The following is a 21,786-nucleotide window of genomic DNA, read 5'->3' as shown; positions in this document are numbered from 1 at the left end:
TCCCTAACTATGTGAGAGTCNTCTTCCTTCCTTCCTTCCTTCCTTCCTTCCTTCCTTCCTTCCTTCCTTCCTTCTCAATACCATGCTTGTTGCCCCACCTCCGCCCCCTGCTTCTTCATCCCTAACTATGTGAGAGTCTGTGTTAGTTTATACTAAGGTCAGCTAAACACTACTCTTTCTGTAATAACCCCCTTTTATTATCCATAGACCACATTTGGGAGATGAAGCCCCCTTTCCTCCAGGACCATGAAAAACAAATTCTTTCCCCTAGAGCATGTAGTTACTTTTGTAGCTGGATTCCTGATGTTTCTCCTGGTCATAAAAACTACCCTGCACGTAAAAACATCAGGCCCCGTGACAATGTGGTTATAGTGAGGTACAACCTGAAATTCTTTCCTTCCACACCAAACATCAGATATCCAGAGGCAGGAGGAAATGACCCTTTGGGATCTTTTCTCTCCACATGTTTCCCACGGAGAAATTCACACCCCCCTCTCCCACCCCTACGTAAAAACAATATTTAGAATGGAAAGTACGCTTGACATAAAACAACAATAACAATGGCCAGAAAAGCTCATCCAAGGTCTCATCCACTCAGCCTGCTTTTAATCCCAGCCTTTTCCTCCTCTGGACACATCCTCTCCGACTGTTCCCAAAAAAGAATGTTTCCTTTTCTGCTTTTGTGTTAAATGAACACCCACTTCGCCATCCCAAATGATCCTCCATGGGACTCAAACACATCAAAAACAAACCCACCAAAGCAGAATGATCCTGAGGAGGATAGAAAGGCACTGGTGCCACCACTCTACATGGTGTCCTGAGGGAGGAGCAGCAGCCGCTGGGTGTCACGCAAAGTGAGATGGCGCAGAGATACAGGCTGACTCAAGGAAATCATGTGATCAGGGGCAGCTCTGTCTTTTCATCCTCTCTTGCGATTTGCAGGAAGTACCATGTCTTTGGTCAGATGGTGTAAGAAAGCTGTCTTCAACGTTTACAGTTACCCAGAAAGAGATGGAAATTTCACAGTCAGGAAAACATCAACCAATGAAAAGACGGAGTAGTATCTAAAGCCGAATAAAATCAGGACTGTGTTATGACATGATTGAGATTTGGGGATCTAAGGTGATGTCCTTTGGTTACTTCTCTGATAGCCTGGAAGTACTGCCTCAAAGGTGACCGTTCTAAAGAATGCCTGAAGAGGCAGCTTTATTCTTTATTTTATTAAATTTCTATTTTAATGTTCATTTACTTTTGAGAGAAAGAGAAAGAGAGGGCAGGGAAGTGGCAGAGAGAGAGAGAGACACACACACGGAATCTGAAGCAGGTTCCAGGCTCTGCACTATCAGTGTGGCAGGCTCCAACTCACAAGTTGTGAGATCATGACCGTAGCCCAAATCAGACGCTTAACCAACTTCAGAGCCACCCAGGAGTCCCTGAAGAGGCAGCTGTAGATTAAGGGCAGAACTCAGTTCAGGGGTAGTAGTTGCCAAGAGCAGATTCAGATGCATTGTCAGGAGGGCCTTTCTAATGGGAGGATCTTGGCAAATAACAAGCTCCCTGTGACTGGAGGAGTTTAAGCATGACTTAGATAGTTCTGTGCTACAGATTTGTGGTGGAGGTTCATTTAGGGGAGGAATTTTAAGGCCCCTTCTCAGTCCAGAGATTCTACAACTTAAAGAGATAGAAAACTTAAATCCGTGGATAAATGACTGTGGATAAATCTTAGAAATTTAAGATATTTTCTTTGCACTTACTTATATCCTCTTAAATAAAAGGCAACAAACACATATATACCCTTGTATATTCAAGTGTCAAAATTACTCAGGAAATATTCATATGTTTACATAGGTATTTATATAGGAATATGTAACACAGAGTTTGTGTATAATAAGATGCTCAATACATAGTTATAGTAATGTGTAAATGATTTCTAAAAATTGTATAAGACTAAAGTTTGTGTACGTAAAAAAAAAATTGCCTTCCTAATAACATTTATTTGCTCACCGAATGGAAGTTTTCTTGCTACTCGTCATGGACAAGACTCTCCTTTTTGAAACTTAAAATCTTAGGGGTGAGAGAGCCAAATATCGCCATGAGTAATTTTGTTACCAGGCAGATTGCCACTAGTGGTTTTAATGAAGAGCCATGTAAGGTTATCACATAGTGGGGAAAACGACTACTTCTGACCTATGTATCTGGGAAGGCTTCCTAGAGAAGGCAGCATGTGAGCTTCTTTGAAAAAAAAGTAGATAGGTAGTTCCTGGAGAAGCACACTTAAAAGCAGGGCCTTTTCTTTGGAAATCAAATCCTCCGGATTCCCAGGGCCGGAGTAAGGTGTCCGGAGCCTCTTTTCCGGTGGTTGGTGGAGGCGGTGGTGAGGTGTTTGGAGGATTCTGAGCAGAGGAGTGACAAGGTCAGATAAGGAAGTGGCACAGAGGATAGATACATCAGAGACAGAAGAGCTCAAGTAGGAGAATCACGGGAGAGGCCGACGCCATGGTCCAGGCTGGGATCTGAACCGGGCAAGGACGAGGTGAAGAGAAAGTAAGGAATGGATGAGGGATAAATCATGGAGGAAGAGCTCATGACCTGACTGTGGTTTCTGGAGCTATAAAATTGGGATGAAAAGAAGGAGAGATGGGGAATTTGGCAACTGGCCATTATTTCTCCCTTCTCCCCAGAGAAGCTTGGGCTATCCCCGGCTGTCAGGAAAATGACCAAGCTGCCTTCTAGCTAGTCAGCTGATTCACATGTTCTCAAAAAGCTCTCTTGCACCATCTGGTAGAGGAGGCCTCCCTGTGCCTTTGTCCGGGAGAATCTCACTCACCCTCCAATGAATCATGGACATTTGAGCTCGGTGTGACTCCCCCCCTCTGTTCACACGGCCTCTGTCCTCCTGACCCTCGACCCCCATTTCTGACTAGGTTGCACCCCCAGGCTCAGGCTAGTTCTTCAGTGACTGAAGCCTAGGATTTCTACCACTTCCTTTGCTGGAAGAGTGGATTTTTATTTCCTCTTCCAGTTATTCCCATTATTCCTATTCCTATTCCTAACAGTTATTGTGACTTAGACCACCCTTAGAGAACTGAATCCCCCAGACTCTGGTAGTAGCAGTTCAATAAACACACATACTCTGTGGCAGGAAGAACTTCTCTGGCCCTAGCTTAACAACCATGAGGCTAAATTACCAACATCGAAACTCCTGTATCTTTAGAAGTCAGTTATTTTCCAAGTCTCTGCAGTATTATGTACCCAGCAGAAAAAGAAAGGTGTCCACAGGAGCCTGATCGGTTTCGCATAGTCAGAGCAGCCTTAAAATGAAGGCAAGGCAGTCTCAAGAGCTATGTTCCTTTGATTCTTTCATATTTTAGGGGAGACGGAGGACATAAAAGGAAGGCAGTAAAGATTTAAGTGGATGGAGACAACTGGAGAGGACAGTTATCCCCCCTACCCCCACCCCACATTAGTTAGTCATTTACAGCTCCAGTCACCAGCATTTGGAATTCTCAAGGTCATATTCACTGACTGTGATACTTTTCTTTTAGCAAAGAACTTAATCCAAACCTAGAATGGTCGGTGTTGTGAGGCTCGCATTGGGTCTAGGGGCATAAAAAGACTGCCGATCCTATGTGGGCTGGGCACTTTGAGAAGAAAAGCGGAAGCGTGGTCAGGAATAGAAGATGGTGGTGGTGGAAAGGCAACTGGCTGGCCTGTGTGTTAGGGATAAAGAACAACAGAAAAGGGATATCAGAGAGCTGATGTGTGGTTCTAAATCTCGAACTTCCTTTTCTCTTAACGCTCAACTTCTCTCTAGAGTCAAAATTCATGCCGCCCATACTTTTCTCAGTTTCCCACTCAGTCCAATCATAGCCCTGAGCACCCCTGTCTCAAGAAATCCTACTCTGCTTACCATTATGGGTGGAGAAATATGTTTCTGGCAGCTCATATGGAACAGTCAGTGGATGTCCGAGCCTTTAAGAGCACTGAGTGTACTAGCTCAGTTGGCTTAGGTCCAAGAGTTTAAGTATCATAAATAATGTTATGGGAATTCCTAACAACCAACTGACAAACTTTGGGACTGCCCAGTGCACCAAATGTTCTGAAGGGTAGGCATTGCACCTAGTTATTCAGAAATACAATGTTGTTATTTTGTACTTCCTGGTTTGAGCTGCCCAGCTGTGACTAAGAGTATGCTTTTCACTGAAGAGTGCCTTCCAGAGCATTTTAGAGAGGTGTGAGGCAGAAGCCAATTATTGTTTCAGTGCAACAAACTGCCAAGAAAGAAGATTGTCGCAGTCAATATGTCCAATGATATGAATATTCAGAAATGGTCTATTTTCAGTGCTTTTGTATGAAGCAAGATACATACCAGGGCAAGGAATCAGTCTCCCTGCAAGCTGAGGTGCAGGTAGAGGGTGGGTGGAAGTTTTAAGAGCATGAGATGTTCTGTTATTTATTCCCATTTTGCTCTGCTGTTGTATTTCCAGATATTCATCCATTAGGTAGAATGACTGTCTATGAATGTATAAAGATTTGCCCTGCCACCTCACCTCTGGGTGAGGGTTTCTCTGCTGGGGGGACTCTAGTAGAAGGACTGGGTAACGAAGAGCAATCCGGGTCAGAAATTTAAGAAGATAGCTTACCCTGTTTCCAAATGTGTTGGGGCGGCCACTGAAAGCAATGGAAGCCCTCCTAAGCTGACAATGGCTGACATTAATAAAACCTGACAAACTGGAGGCTGTGAAAAGATGGAGACGTTATACGCATTATGTGCTATCTCCAGCTTAAATGCCCCCTTCTTCTGGTTGGATACAGCAACCAACAGCAGAGGGAATTATGTGTTCCACACACTGAGCACTCTTGCTAATCCAAGACGGTTTGCTCCTTTCCTTGGTGGATAGATGTGGCACAATCACAGGAATCTAAGATGAAAGAGAGTCACTTCTTTACTTGATTATTCCCCCACCCACTCCTCCACCCTGCGCACAGGCAGGGAAAGAATGATCAGGTGGGGCTTTAGCTTAGATCAGGAGTGGGACCCAGCCTTGGTTTTGGTTGCAGTGGCTACAGGTCTCATTTCACGAGCAGACCAGAGCACACCTAGTTAAATTGTGCCACATTCAGTCCAGGGAGCAAACACTGCTTACCTCAGGCAAAGAGAGCATCTGCAAACGACTGACCCGAAGCAGCCTGGACAAAACAGCAGAGCACACACAAAACACATGGGGAGGTACCAGGCCCTCGCAAAAGGGAACACTACACAGAGCACTCTAGGACCTCTCCTTCATAAAGCTATGACCGTCTAGATCAGGAGAGAGATCCAGAGGCTGGGGGGCAGAGGGTAAGGTGGATGGGCTGAGGTGGGTGTGCAGTGGGATAAGGGTGTGTGGAAGGCAATAATGTTCAAGTCATCAAAACGGGGGATGTAAGCTGAGCAGGGATGAAAGGTATCAGACTTACTTTGGAGGGTTACATAGCAACCCAAGGAGACAGAAGTTTCTACTGAATTCCCAACGGCATGCAAGGCAGGGAGCTCACAGTGTTTCCTCCACCTCATTTAAGGAGGCTTATTTGCTGTACCGTATTCCGTTCGTGGCCCCTCAGCCATTTCCCACTCTTGGAAGGAGGATGTTTGTCAGTTAGAAGCCAAAGGAATAATAAAAGTATTTATAGAGGCCAAGGAAAATTAAACATATGACTTGTTATGTAATAATTTGTAACCCCCCAAAGTTAGCCACTTCTTTTCCCCACGAAGGTCAAGATTAGGATCCAGTGATGGTGTGAATTTTGGGGGTGTCAGAAGGATGGTCCAGACGGGGTTGAGAAGAGTGAGCTTTCTCCTTTTGGTTCCTGAGGGTGTGTTCTTAGTAGACTCCAGACTCACAGGGCAGGTATTAGGCACAATGACAATTTCTAAGGGACCAAAATGATCCGTCCACACCGCTTTGTGAAGTACATTACAGATATCCTACTACTTGTAACATAGGGCAGCCTAGTTGGCTGACTTGTTATATTGGCAAGAGTTACTCTCAGTTTCATAGAATAAAAATAGGAATGCAAATAGCCACAACCAAAGCAACCCTATTAGTACCCGCCATGTGGCAGGCACTGTGCTAGTTTTACATACACGATCCAGCTTAACCCTCCTAGCTCCCTGTACAATTAACATCACAGTCCCCACTTTATATTAGAGGAGACTGAGACTGAAAGGTCAAGTGACTTTATAGGAATCTGATTCCACCTGCTTAATTCAGAAACCTCTTTTCACTGGGCATTAAAGTCAAGCAGAAAACTGTGGGGGTAGGCACGAACCTGCGAAAAGCAAAACTGAATTTGAATGCGTGGGAAGATTAGTAGTAGCAGGCATGAAAGCTCCAAGCTCTCCCCTGAGGCGGCAGGATAAACTTCATGATTTTTGTCACTCACAGTGAAGTTGGACACATTCCTACAAAGCAGTCTGGGTTGAAGAGACGTGTTGGGATTGGGAAGGAAGGCAGGGGTTTTTGGAGAGGGTTGGGGCGCACATTGGAAGCCAGCGTCCACCTCTCACTCCTGGCCTGTGAAGAGCAAATCTCCCTCAGTTACATTCGAACATTCTAGATTTTGTGGGCTTCTGTTTATTTGTTTTAGAACATCCTAGACTTTGAGTACCTGATGAGGAAAGTGAGGGGAGATAAAAGGCACCTGAAGTGTTGGGACAATAGCATCAGGGCTGGCCACTAAATACCTGGGACCGCAGGAAAGTGGCTCAGGCACGCTCAAAGCTTCAATTAAATTAGGTGGAGTGTGAGAGAGAGGCAGGACAATTGCAGGATGTGCACAACCATCTCCTCCCTAGGTGGGGACGTCCACACATCCCCTTCCAGCTCTTTCCTTTTGAAGTCCCTTGAGCCGATACTGCGTCGTAACTATCGTGGGCATGATGAAGCACTCCCTCTGCAGCTGACATAAATCAGAACGGCCACTCCCATGTGCATTCTCCCTACTTTCTTTATGGTCCATGGACTCCCTTCTTTATTATTTCTTTTACGGTCAGTGGGCTCCCTTTTTCTCCTCTGCTGAGATTGTGGGCTTCTGTTATCCATACCCGTTTGTAATGCCTATTACTTCCCAATCCTACCATGTGATTCATGTGTTTGCCTGTCTTCTCCATCGAGTCCTGAAGGGCTGGACTTTGTGTAAATGTCATGCACAAATAGATGGCACGTTTAGTGGTGTTTCAGGCTGCATGTTTCTAAGGCCCCAGAACCGACATAGTGCATCAACAGAAATACAGCACTGTGCCCGAGACAAATAGCAGAGTCCCTACCATGAGACACACACAGCCCAAAGGCTCAGGTGCAGTAATACAAATCTGAAAAGTTCAATCAGTAGGTGATCAGACCGTCAAACGGTAATTAGGTGGTTATAATTATTGAATACCAAACAACATTATAATATCAGAAGTTGTGGCTCTCACATTTTATAGCTCACCCGGGATCAAATTAGTAGCCTATTCAGTCTATGGGCATTGAGTAATAGCTGCTGTTTGTAGAAGGAATCCACTTCTATTAATATCGCTGGGTGAGCTGTCTGATAGAGGCACGGACACTTCCTTAGTGGAAAATGGAAATTTATGTGACATTGTTGCACAGAGACCTGGAAATTACAACTGTGAAAAGGCCTTTTAAAAATCAAAGCTTTACTTTTGATTCTTAAAACACAAACAAAATAAAACACAAACAGTGATAAAATGCGGGGTTGTTTGGAAACAGGCTGTATTAGAGAGATGAGTATATATATAAATGCCCGAGGAGCAGAATTATGCTTAGATTGAGGTAAATATAAATGGACAAAAGGGCATTTAGGAAACCAGATTAACAAGATGTGTTTAGGAATTTATAATGAAATTGTGATGATGTTTATTGCAGCTCCTTCTGATTTTAGCAGATAGTCCACATGTGTGGGAAAGCTGAATCGTCTCATTGAATCTGACAGTAACCTCTCGCCCTCCTTTACCTTCTGTTTTTTCAGAACTCTGCTTGTGAGGCATCAAAAAGCCAAGATGTTGGTATTACTGGCTGGTATCTTCGTGGTCCACATCGCCAGTGTCATCATGTTGTTCGTCTCCACCATTGCCAACGTGAGTAATGTTCTGTTTTTTTGCATTCATTCACCCAGAAGCTCATTGGATGTTTGCGTAAAGTGCTACAAAAGCAGGTTGAGCCACAACCCCTGCCCCTCGTGAATACGCAGTTTAGTTGTGGGAAACAATAAACACACAGGCGCACTTCGAACGGTGAAAACGCAGGGGGATAAAAGCCGGTGTCAACACGAGTGTCTACCGCCCGGGCTGTAGGCGGCTAGAGGCTGGAGGAGAAGACAGGGAGGCTCCTTGGTCTCTAGCAGGGTCTTCCCGGGAGGCGGAGCTTGCAGGATGCGCCGACGGGCGGGGTCTCCTGCAGAAGATGAAGGGCGGGGGGTGCGGAGCGAGCGCAGGGGTGCCGCCCGGCGGGAGCGCGGGTGTTCAGGGCCGGGTGAGGACCCCCGTGTATGCAGCCGGAGCAGATCTCTTCCTCCTGGGAACCTTGATTAGAAGGATAGATGGGAGAGAAAGGACCAGCTGCGGTTGCTAGAACGACGCATTCAAATTCCGAGCTGAGAGTAGCCCGTGAAAGCGGCATTTTGCGAGATTAACCTGGTTCCACGGAATTCACTCACTCGAAACAACATAAAAATAGGGAGGTAGCAGTAGCCTTTCGCCTCCGAAGCTTGGGCTACGCTGACCTCTAGTGGTGGGTGAGAGCATCAAGTTTGCTTTTCTCGTGCTTTCCCCAGGCAGCTCCTGGCACCCAAAAATCAAGGCCACCCATCACTAGACAGGCAAACGGTAGTTCCAGAATCTCTTTAGGTCCATGTTACAGTTAAAGAACAAATGGGATTTAAGTGTAACTGTGATAAGACAGGTTCCTCGCCCGGGAGGCCCCCACCAGACTGTAGGTTGACCATTCTGTACACAAACCCCTAAGGGTCTCAGAATCACCAGCCCGATAAATGACTTCAAACTGGAAATGGAGGCCACAGTGCTGAAAATCCAAGTTATCAGCCCCTAATACAGGGCTTGGCACATCACTGTTTATTGAATCGAGAGCAGGTGATCACAGATCCTTGGCTGTGTCCTTCCAGCAATGCTCATTCTAACAGGTGCTCTGTGTGGACGAAGTGGGTGTTTGTTTTTCAGAAGAATAATCGTTTTTCTTGCTCCATGTGGGAAGGGACACTGGCACCACAGTGACCCTTGGGGAATACATTTTGGTCACCCTTCTACTTTCAGGGGCCCTCATATCCTTCTGTTTAGACGAAAGGGGCTTCTTGACACATAGACTCACTGCTATTTTCTTAGTCCCCATGTTTCCTTTTTGCCTCCAGCTGATCCACTGAGCATTTTTTTTAATCCTCCTTAGGTCCCTACATGAAACAATCTTGATAGAATATGTGGATGGTGCAGACTTAAAACTAATTACCTCATCCATTGTTTCTATTTCTTAGAATCTCAGGATTTTAAACCACTATGATTGGATTCCTTTTTATTTTTAAGTAATGAGGAATGCGAAGCCCAGAGAAGCTACGTGATTTTTCTTTGGCCGCACAATCTTCCATCTTTCCTCTTGGGACCTCTGTGACTTTAGTTTTCATCAGACCTCTTTCCCACCAAGGGATAGGGTGCGGAGCCATATTTGTGGCTCTATCTGGCATATTGCTTAAGGTTTGATCCTGACACAAGTCTGATTCATTTCTCTTTTTTTTAAAGCAGAGGGTTCGTTTTTAAACGAATTTGTTTCCCTTCGGTTTCAGGTCTGGGTGGTTTCAGATGACACAAAAGCATCAGTAGGTCTTTGGAAAAACTGTACGAATGGCATGTGTGAGGGAGCCCTGTCATATGCCAATGAAGGTATGTATTAAAGGGCTGTGCTCAGTACTGACGATTCGTGTGATCAGAGAAATGCCCAGCCCGTCGGGGACCGGTTAGTCTAATGCCCTTGTTCTCTTCCTCCTGTGTCCACAGATGCCCTCAAGTCCGTGCAGGCTTTCATGATCCTCTCCATCATCTTCTCTGTCATCTCTCTCGTGGTCTTCGTGTTCCAGCTCTTCACCATGGAGAAAGGAAACCGCTTCTTCCTCTCGGGGGCCACTATGCTGGTGTGCTGTGAGTATCGCAGTGGGGGCTCCCGTTTACGCAGGAAAAGCTCTTCCGTAGGTCTTACCATGGGGGCTCCTGGCAACTCAGACAGACAAGCACATGGCTCAGCGAAGCCGCTTTGGACAATTTTCTTCCCTGGTTGTTTGTTCTCTTTTTGAGAACCCCTGATCGCTGCTTAGAATAAGTACGGTCAGTTGCTTCATTGTTTAAACCTGGGGCTTCCGGAGCTACCAAGTGGCTGGACGGACCTGTTGCTAGTACTTGTAGACACTTGAGCGCAGGAAGTGGGCAGCCCTTAGAGAGATGAAGCCACTGACAGTGCGTGCCATCAGAACTGTTTTTATTTTTCATCATTCTTCCCAAACACACCAAATTTGGTGAGAGGCTGGGTTCTTTTGTATCCTGGGTGGCCTGCCTACAAATGCGGGGGTCCAGAAGGGAAAGTTGAGTGGTGTACATGAAGTTCTGTGTTTTGCTCCACACTTTTAGCTCCTCAGAGCAGTAGGGATATGAGAGCCCAGACACCTGTAGTTTATCAACACAGCCATCGAGGTTGGTTCAGGGCAAATCCGAAGCACAACACTTTGGGGCTCAATGGCCAGATTTTATTTTCCCAATGAGGGAAATGGGATCTTTTAAAACTTACACAATCTTTTTCTTTGTTTTAGTGTGAAAAGAAAAACCAAACAAACCTAAACGATTTTCCCCCCCCTTGCAGGGCTGTGCATTATGGTCGGAGTGTCCATCTATACTCATCATTATGCCAATGGTTACGGAACCTTCTTCCAGAAGAGTCACCATGGCTATTCCTTCATCCTGACCTGGATCTGCTTCTGCTTTAGCTTCATCATTGGCATTCTCTATCTGGTCCTGAGAAAGAAATAAAGCTGAACAACTTCATGGGGATCTGGGGGGTGGGGAGAAGGAAGCTGTTGAATCTGGGAGGGAAGTGGAAGATGCTATGCAGGAAAAACCAAGAGAGGGGAGGGGGGCGGGGAGGGGAGGTAAGGGTGGGAGAGGCTGAAATCCAAACCATTCCTGAAGAGGTTCTCTATGGTTGAGCTCCTGCCCTTAGGAGACAGTAGTTGGCTAGTACTCTGCTGCTCCCTTGATGAGATGTGGCCCCCAGGGAACCTCTCTCCGGCCAGCACACTTGGCCTCCAGCTGTCCTCAGTTACACACACTGCCTGGGGCCCCGTCAGCTGCCACACCACTGGCTCCACTCCTGAGGCTGAATTCTGGGTCTCACCCTTTGGTCCTCAAACCTATTGCATCAAGTTCAGCTAGCGGTACACGTTCCAGCGGATCTTGTTTTGGGGTTTGAATACGCTAAGCCTGGAAGCCATCCCGCCTTTCTGACCCAAAACAAAACATCACATTCCAGTCTGAAGGGTCTGCAGGAGGGGCTCTGGCCCGCGAGCCAAACAGATGTTTAACTCCAGGGAACTCAGTGGTATTTGTGACAAAGATGCGAGAAACAGATACAGTCCTAGGGCCAAATCGGCGGGTTGGCTAAACCAAGAAAGAGAACTTTTCACAGTGGAAGGCCTAGGGGGTGGTCAGAACTCAGACAAGACCTCACACGGCTGTCCCTCATGGAGACCTCTCGCTATGGACTTTGCTAGGCCTCTTGCTTCAAGCCAAAGCAGTTCCTCTGGTGATTCTGTAAAGCCACTAATGACCAATTCAGTGGTGAAAGTACCACGCAAATTATGGGACCAAGGGGCAGTTTTGTGACAGTGCTACAGTAGGGTCATGTTTTTAGGATCCCCTGTCCGTGCAATCAGTATTTCTTTTAAGTACCTAACGGGAGAGACACGGACCTGGCTCTCATGTAACAGGATTTATTACTCTGTCTCTAAATTACAGCTTTTTGAGGAGCTTTTGTCTAATTCTACACATTGGGGATCAGGCCCCCTAGGCTCAGTGGTTGCTCTCGCTTTGACACTGCCTGGAGTGGTCACCTTTCAGAGACCCTGCCTATCCCACTTCACAGGTGAGGCAGGGCCGTTCTGGAAGCTCCGTAAAACACACACAAGCCAAAGCCAAATAGATCCTTGGGTTAAAGGTGCTATATAATTGTGAAGTGTTAAGCATACTAGATTTTGGTCATGATAAGAACACAGTGCCTGCATTCCCAGGAAAATTAGAAAATTCCCATGAGTTAAATGAAAATATAGGTGATGGGCAGATATTTTCTTTAAGGAAAAAAAAAAAAAGGCAAACACTCTTGTGGTACCCAATCAGATGGCAACTGGCTGGCTGTCGCCATAGGAGCTTTTCTATATAGGACTTAGTTGCAGTATGTTATTCCTGGTTAAGCAGGCATTGCTCTGGCCTGGAGCAGCTGTTTCAAGCCATCTCAGACTCTGTCTAAAGGGGTTGTTTTAGGAAGACATTTCCTCTATTGCCTGAGAAGATCTACCCCGCAGAGACTCTGAGACATCTTGCCTACTTTCTCTTTCGTAGCTCTCTCCTTACCCCATTTCTCACATGATTTTCCTTTTTGGGGAGTTGTTCTGCCATGATTGGTGGTATTTATGTAAAAGGACCATGACTAGGTATATTCCTTTGTGTTCATTCTGGTTAAGGGAATATTGAGGGCAGGCTACCAGATTACTTTGGCTGGGGGTAGAGAGATGGCAAGCAAAAACTGTTGGTTGGTGAGCTTTTTAATTAGGACTTAATCATCACGTGATTATAGAAGGCTGTCTTCTGTGCAGAAACATACTTACATATCAGATATACCCAAAAGAGATACTTGCATTGTGTTGGGAAGTTGAACGATGACTGGAGTGAACCATGTATTGCCTTGTCTTTTACTTTATTTCTGTGCCATTTATGTCTCATGTAATTTGCATTACTTTGGTGGGTTGTTCTAGTACTGTATTTGGCTTCTTCAATAGACTGATATTTCATATACTATTATTGTAAATATTTTGATACAAATGTTTATAACTCTAGGGATATAAAAATAGATTCTGATTCCCTTCACCGTGTGAATGTTTTCTTCCTAAGAAATGCAGGAGATCAGGAATAATAATGACATTTATACCTAATTAAGTTGTCAACCAGTGTGATTTGGACAACTTGGCATTTATTTCAGACATTAAGCTACCTTCTGGTAATACATTAGATGTATCTACAGTAACTCTTTCAGGGAAGTGAACATTATTAGGTAGTTTTATCTTGCTTTAATTAAACCTCTTAAAAACAAAACCCAGAATTTCATAAGCTAATACATTAGAGAGATGTTACAATCTTGAATCAGAATGATTTATGACATTAAGAAATGGGATACTTGTAAAGTTTCTTTGGAACAGCCACTTCCTCTAATGTGTCTTCAAAATATAAAGCAATTCACAAAGGTATGCATCACATATGTACCTTTGCAGAAACCCATTCACTGCATAAACTGGGGCATGTCTGTATGAGCCAGAGGACAAAAGGAAAGCTTTACTGCTTTCTGCGAGCAATAAAGACTGGAATTAACAGTGGACAAGCAGAGCAGCTACTATGTGCCCTGCATCATGTCAACGCCAATATCATACAAATGGTTTTAATGTGGAGTAGGTGCTCTGCCAGTCCCCTGCGGTTTTGGACGAGATAACGACACAGTAATACACAGAAAATATACACAATGGAACCTGAAAACGCAACTTCAACATATCTTAAAGTCGATTAATCAAATCGCATTGATTATTAATACTCTCTCAGAGAGCTATGCAATATCTTAGATTATTTCTAGGATACTATTATAAGACTGTATTTCTCTCCCTTAGCTCTTCCTGGGATTCTTTCCCCCAAGTCATTTGCCTAGCCATGGATCAGACCTCCAGAGCATCCTTTCTTCCCTTCCTTCTATAGATCTTTACTCAGAATCTCTGATAAGCTTTCAGAACTTTACTCAAAGTTTCCTTCCTGCCAACATGAAATCTTCTACCTCAAAGACCTGGATGGTGAATGGGAGTGTATTATTCAGGATTCTCCAGGAAAAAAAACAAAACAAAAAAACTAATAGGATGTGTGTGTGTGTGTATGTAAATTTATTTTTAAGAATTGGCTCACATGATTATGGAGGCAGGCAAGTTCAAAGCCTGCAGGCAGAATAGGGTTGCCAGAGGCTGGAGACCCCGGGAAGAGCCAATGCTGCAGTTCAAGTCCAAAGACTGCTGGCAGAATTCTCCCTTGTATCAGGGGAGGAGGTGATCAGTCTTTTGTTCTATTCAACCGATTGAGTGAAGCCCGCCTACCGTATAGAGGGCAATCTGCTTTACTCAAAGTCCACTAATTTAAATGTTAATTGCATCCAAAACACCCTCACAGAAACGTCCTGAATGATGCTTGGGCCACATGTCTGGGCAACATGACCCAGCCAACGCGACACATAAAATTAAACGTCATGGGAAAACATTCTTATTAAGGAATGCTTAATTCCTTACCAAACATTTTCAGAAATAAATTAAAAGAAGCTTAAACAGTGAAATCTTTATGTTTACAGTTGATGCTTAGCTTAAATAGTGAAATAATAAGACATGGGGTTAACTTCAAAAATAATTTTGAATATCCTATGAAAAGCCAGGAAGTTGTCAGAGTCCCTTTTATAGCAGAGCTTAAGAAACATTTGTTAAATTCAATGTCTTAGGTAGATTCAAATTGAATTAAGGTGGTTAAGAAAGTACTCTTGGGTGAAACTGGTCCACATTTATGAATATCAGGAAGATAAGCTACAGAGCTCTCCATTACCACTCAACAATGGTGTTTGCAGACAAACGACAACTTTTTCATTCATCAGAGTGATAAACATGAGGTATCAAGTAATTAGTAGACAGCTACACCACTCTGCATTGGACTCAGCCATTACAGACCCTGTACCAAACCTCACTGACTTTAAGGCACAGAAAAATATTTCCGTAGGGCCTTGAATGAACGTATATGAACATTAAGAGCATATGGTGCTGGACTTCATACTTAAACAAAAAGAGAAGCTCTCTCCTATGTTTACTAAGAAATAGTCATAATAGACCAAAATACAGATAAAATTCCCTAGCAAAGAAGAATGTACACATGAGGTTAAAAGAAAGCTAGATTTGGCAGAATGGGGGGATGGGGTAGTGTGGTGGGGTAGGATGAAAAGAGAAAACCTTGCTGGAAAATTTGGAGTAGATTCTGAAGAGTATTGGTTCATTGTAAAAAGGTATTTGCAGTCCAGGGAAACATGCAGCTCTTGAATACACAGCAGATACGGAAGGATGTACACTGACCAAGAAGCCCAAGGAAAGGAGTGTTCTGGAGTGTTACCGAGTCCTGTTCTGTAAAGGAGACATGTGAAGCCTACTCACGGGGCAGGAAGGGACCAGTGAACATGTATTGATAAACCACTGGGTGCTAGCTGCTGCACCTGGAGGCTAGGAAAGGAAAGATCAAGCAGACATGTTTCCTGTCTCCATCTAATTTATGGTCTAGTCAGATGGTAAGACTCATGCCTAGAGTAAATGGAAGGAGACTCTCTGGGAGCACAGAGGAGATGGGAACTTTGCTACCCAGGGGAGGAGTGAAGAAAGATTCTCAGCTCCGCATCCCTTTCTCATGATCCTTATCCCAGCATGTGAGCAATTAGCTGACGGTGCCCGGTGGACTTTACCTCTGCTGCATCTCCTACCTACCCAAATCCCTCTGCCCCAAAGGCCAATCTTTTGTTCCAGGCTCTGCTGGTCTTGCATCTGAATGACTGCAGGTGAGAAACATTCCAGTGGCCTCCCTATCTTTACTCTCTCCAACCTCTCTTTTCTGCTAATGTCCGGCTGAGTGAGGATGGGTGCTTGCATCACTGCCAGGGGCCCAATCCAGGGCTGGGAGAACAAGAATTCCCACAGAGGATGCCAATGTGTATGGGCGTTCACACTCAATCTTCTGGTCAACTGATGATCCCCAAGGGCCACAGAGTGAGTCCCAAAGCAAGAATGGCTGTCTTCATATGGCAAATGAGGGACTTTATTATACTGAGAGATAAACTGAACAAGGGGTAGAGGTGGGAAAACAAGAATCAACTGTTGGACTTTTCCCAGTACAGGGATGGGTCAGGTTCCAGAAGCTATTTTCCTCAGTTGGTTTTTGGGTAAACTCAGAGCATATTTTTCCATGGAGACAATTCAGAATTATTTTACTTATAAAATAGGCCAAAAGGCTTGTATAATCTAGCATGGAAATAGGTTTAATGACTACACTATTAATCTTTTCAATGGGAATGAGTTAGTTTAAATTCTGGAAACCTAGAACCTTCTGTTGCCTTTCTAAACCTTTCATTGTAAAAGGAGTGTATCCGATGGAGAGTGGAATGGAAAGTAGATACGGGTTCATATTCAGAAGCCATGGCAGCCTGCGGGTCAGGAAATCCCTTTTCCCTGGTCATGTTTAGAGTTTGCCATTGAGTGCAGGAGAACATGGTGTTCAGCATGACTCCGTCTGGCTGAAAACATACACAGTATATAGTTTTTTTAATTGGGTGTTAGGCCAAAATGGTTCGCTCCACTCTTTGGATCTCATGGCTCAGAATCAATCTTTGTTTTCCCACATGTGTTATCATATTAGTGGCTTCAATCCAGTCTATCCAGGAACTTTAGAATGATTCTAATTCCTTAGTATGGTTGTTGACATACTTACGGGCATTATGAAATCTTATTATTTTAGTTTGACTTTTGCAACTTCTCTTCCCTCTTACAAAATGCTGATATAGGGCACATATATTTATAAGTTTTAGGGTGAATCAAGATCCAACCTGTTTTGAGTATTTGGGTACAATTTTGCAATTGCTCTTGAAGTAACTAGGCGTTGCAAAATCAAGTTTGAGAATGATAGTACTGGGTCTACGAGAGAGGTAGACTATACTAATTAATCTGACATTTAGTCATCTTATTTTTAAAAAGTTAACATCCTTCTGGTGGTAATATTTAAATCCAGATTTCTTTCCATAAACCAAATAGCCAAATTCACTTCAACATGGCATGCTTGCACTGACTCTGTTAATTTTTCTCCCCCGAATAATTAACATTCTCCACCTCTCATTGTATTTAATACTTGTCAGAGCTCCTGGAGGCACAAGTAAAAGATAAATGCAGACAACACTTAAGTGTTCAGTTTAAGTTCATTTCAGCTCCCCATTCCCAATCCAAGAGCTGCTCTTCCTTTCCGTGCTAATGCCTACCACCCCACCACTACCATTTTTTGAATTTCATGCTCTTAGGTCTTCAGGGATTTTTTTATAGCTACCTCTCCTTCTCCCTGCATCTCCAGTTTCTCTCTCTATTGGAAGTTTTCCCTTGTGTGCAAAACAAGCCCGCGTTTATCTCATTGGAAGTAAAACAAAACAAAATGAAACACTTTTTTCTCTCCAAATAATACTTTACCTCTTGCTGTCTGTTCAGCTTATTGAAACTGTGGCTTATTGTCTGTGTCTCTGGTAGGCCCCAACTTGACGTTGGTGAGGCTTTGGGCAAGAGCAGAAATGGAGGGCTGCACACCGCGTATCTAAATATTTAAGTCGTATATCAAGTAAAGAAGCTGCGAAATATATGTGTTCTACTGTTCCACCTTGATGAATATACCTAGAAGGTCAGCATCAAATTTAGAATTCTCAGTCATTGGAGTTCTGGGGTAGAGCACGGTCTTGTAGGCGAGAGTTGATGCCGTGCCTCCCGCTTAGAGTCTGCTTTCTTCGCTGTTCACTCCTGGCTCCATTCCTCACCATGAGAGACGGAGAGTGCATGCACGCAGAGTCTCCAGCCCACATATCCATGACCAGTCCTCACTCCTTCCCCATCCTGCAAGTGGCTGCCGCTCAGCCATTCCAGCCTAGGAGCTTGCACACCTGTGACACGTTTTGACCTCTGAATGGATTGGACTAGACCCAGAGGAAAGAGGACTAGAAGTGAGCACGGGGACATCGGGCAGGGATTTGGGGTCCTGGGTAATCAGAATAGGATCTTGAAGGAGAGTGTGGGGTCCCGTGGGTATGCTCCTTGGCCCCAAGCCCAAGGACGTTTAGTCGATGAGAGGGTGTGGCTGGAGGAGGGTCAGAGTTGAGTCTTGCAGGCATAGGTCGAGTGAGGACCTCTCACTTGGTCTCTAAGGACGCTGGCCAATTGCTTCACTTCTCACTCATTCTTTCATGGCCTAATTCAAGCAAATCTACTTCCACCCTCACCAATCCGAAGTGATTGCTCTCCTACAGGTATCGTTAGGGTCTGTAGCACAGAGCCTACTCTTAATCTGTAGCTTCTTCTTCTTCCTCTCCTCCTTCTGCTCCTTCTTTTCTTGACCCTCTAGTCATTTTATTTCTGTATTCTGCACGATGACTTAATTAAAATTCATATAATTAATCACCGCTTATCTTGTAATGAATCTAAAATTTGCATCTTGACTCAGACCAATTTTCTGGATCCAGGCCCACAAAATCTACAAATTCGACTGAACCCATTAGGTCCCGCCCCTTTCTTTTGTATTCCCAGTCTCAGAAATTAACCACCTATCACTTAGAGGTATAGGCCGGAAGCCCAAGGTCATTCACGATTCCTCCTCCCTCATTCTTCACGTCTAATTAGTAACTGTATTTTGTTGATTCTAACTCCCAAAATTTTCTAGACTTTTCCCCTACCGTTACATTCCCTTTGCTGTGATAGCAGTTTAGACCTTTAATAGCATTTAAAAAAATGGCTGAATAGTCTCTCTAAAGTTCACTGCTAAAACTCAGTTTTCACTCTGTTGCAAAAACGATTGTCCTAAAATGCAAATAGGATCATGCCCTATCTCTGCTTTTAATCCTTCATTACCCCCTTCCTTTTGTTCACGATAAAATTTAGAATCCTAAACCTGTCTATTGCAAACTTTCTCCCCATGCCGTTCTGTCCTTGAGAGGAAACATAGTCCTTACACCATGCTTTCGGAAGTGTTTCCCACATGTGATTTCTTTTCCCTGAAGATCTTTTCTTTCTCTGGTATCTGGCTACCGCCTTCGGATTCCTTAAGACTCAGCACAGATTTCCCATCTCTGCAAAGATACTCTGACTACCTCAGGCCCAAACCGGGATGTCTTTCATCAATGTTTACATAATAAACACCACGTTCATGTTCCATCAGAGTATTTTTCACAAAATATTTTAATTGTGGCTTTAACTGAATGGCACCCTCGTTAGTCTCAGTTCCACTGGGGCAGGAAACCCATCTTTTGTATACTTTCTTTCGGCATTTAGCACTATGCCTGGCAATTAGCAGATGTTCACTATAACAAGGAAGGTGCTGGAGATATCATGATGGGTGATAGAGCCCATTCCCCGAGGTGCTGGCTGACAAGAAGGTAATGAGACAAGGGTTTCCAATGCAGGTGGAGTGTTGGTGATGCTATGAAGGAAGGAGGAAAGATACTTCTGGGTGGGTGTTTCTGTCTTTTAAGGTCATTAAATAGGATAAAATCCATCTCTGCAAAAGTGTGTGTGTGTGTGTGTGTGTGTGTGTGGTGTATTTTTTTTTCATTGAATTTAGTACACTCACAAATTTCCCTAGAAGAATCCATGGATTTCCCAAGTAGTACAACCCTTAGGTCTGGGTAGCAGTGGCAAGCTGGTCTGGCCCTCATCCAGCTGTGCTCCATTGGCACATGCATTTCAGGAGTATTTGAGATGAACTCAAAGGGTGGATACAATTTTGGAAGTTGTACATATGGGAGGAAGAAGGGAAACTTGTTCAGAGGCATGCAAACAAAACAAAACAAAAGGATAGGGATGGAAAAGCTCGCCAGGTCAAGCGATGTGTTTGGAAAAGTGGATTAGGGTCTACAGAACATCCTGACTCTCCAGGTTAGGAGTTGTAAACTGACCTGGTGGGATCATGGGGGAGTCATTTGATGTTTCTGAGGAGGGCATGATATGATTTGGCAGATTATAGGGTGGGTTCTAGGAGAAGAGAAGGACGGGTGGGGGGAGGGCTGGGAAGCTCTTGCAGTGCTTGAGGAAAGAAGCAAAATGGAAGGAAGTAAACACAGTGGTTGGGATGGGAATGGAAGAGATGAGTACGAAAGACCTGACTTAGATGCCACATGATTCAGCAAAAGTTTGATGAGAAGACATCGGAGAGTATTCTGAGTTACAGGACTGGCCGGTGGGAAACTGGCCATGATGTTAATGAAACAGGGAAGCTAGAGGAAGGGCTCATGTGAGGGGCGAGAGGATGAGCTCAGATCTGGACATGCTAAGTGTAAGGAACTAGCTGGACATGAAGGTAGCTCTCCCTTCTAAGCCCAAAGTATTCTAGGATGGTCTTGAAGGGCTCTATTCCAGAGTATTCCTGGAAGTCCCTGAGGCACCCCAAAATAGAAAACCCTAGGAGGCTGCATATTTCTCCTGTTTAAACTCTGTAGAGTTAAACTTTTCTGGACACATCCATCATCCTGTGTCAACTCACTTGGGGCCAACCCTTCTTGCATTTGTTTTAATTCGGCTGTCTTCTCATTTAAAATGTTACTTTTAAGTTGTTCTATTGCCAAATGTAGCTTCCTCAAATTAGCATCGTATTTTCTTTTTATGTCAGTTCTGATGTAGAGCCTGTAGCCCCGTGGAGAACAAGGCACAGGGTGGGGTGGGCATGGAGGGCTGACAAGATCACAGGACATGGATTTGGGTCACACTTGGAGCTTTAATTTGGATCCCATGAAACTTCTTGTTAAAATCCGATTTTCTTAAATTTGATTTTCAAAAATGTTGCCATTTTACTAAATTTTTCTTTTGAACATTCTAAACATCTGCTTTCATTTTAAAAATGGTTATCTTTTTTTTTTTTTAAGACATCTTTTACTTTTGTCCAAACTTTCTTATCCTCCAAATGCCTCCTTCTTTTGGACCAACTATTCTGATGCTAAGCTCTGAACATCACTCTTGCCAACGAGAGATCTGGAATGACGTGTGGACACAGGTAACAGCAGTGGTCTGGCAGGGGCATTAGTCAGATGATTATGACAAAGCCCATGTGATACCAGGATAGATGAAGAAATACAAAGATGAGGGGCAATAATTTCTCCATATTCTGAATTAGTCAGATTATAGTCTGAATTAGAGAGCTACTCAGTGTTGGTCACCACTGTTCAAAGGGAAGTGAAGAAATTGAAGTGATTGTAGAAACAAGCAAGAAGATGATGAAAGGCTTGGAAAATAGGTTCCAGGATGAAACATGAAAAGGTTTTTGATGTCTCAGGAAGGGAAGGCAAGGGTGGGACATGATTCTGAAAGTTTTTTTTTTTTTTTATAAGGGAACGGTTATTAGAGAGATAAGACACTAGCAAGTATGATAAAGAAAGATTGTGAGCAAACCCTCCCCAAAAGAGAAAATGCTCTCTCTTAGATGATTTAGGCCAGAGTCAACCTTTTACCCTTTCCCGTACCCTTGACAGACATTAATAATTAATCACAACACTCTTTTTTGCAGAGTTTGGATCAACTCTCAAAAATCCTCAGCCCAGAATTCCGAGCAGCCTTTGGAACTTTTACATAAGAAGAAACCCATCTGCTACTCTAGCTTTAGACGTTTTGCTTTGAAAGGGCTTGAGGTTTTACCAGATG

At 44.0% G+C, this 21,786-nt stretch overlaps 1 protein-coding gene across 1 annotated transcript; it reads left to right on the top strand.

The window, feature by feature from the left end:
* Positions 1–8,021: 8,021 nt before the first annotated feature.
* Positions 8,022–11,132, top strand: EMP1 (epithelial membrane protein 1). The gene is made up of 4 exons (XM_077756397.1): positions 8,022–8,122; positions 9,835–9,931; positions 10,046–10,186; positions 10,899–11,132. The coding sequence occupies exons 1-4, from the start codon at positions 8,045–8,047 to the stop codon at positions 11,063–11,065; spliced, it is 483 nt and encodes a 160-aa protein (XP_077612523.1). The 5' UTR covers positions 8,022–8,044; the 3' UTR covers positions 11,066–11,132.
* The last annotated feature ends 10,654 nt before the right edge of the window (positions 11,133–21,786 follow it).

Source organism: Crocuta crocuta, unplaced genomic scaffold (genome assembly GCF_008692635.1).
Source record: "Crocuta crocuta isolate KB4526 unplaced genomic scaffold, BGI_CrCroc_1.0 scaffold262, whole genome shotgun sequence".
Taxonomy (NCBI): domain Eukaryota; kingdom Metazoa; phylum Chordata; class Mammalia; order Carnivora; family Hyaenidae; genus Crocuta; species Crocuta crocuta.
The sequence above is the reverse complement of the archived record's forward strand: the minus strand, read 5'-3'. Positions and strand labels throughout refer to the sequence as shown.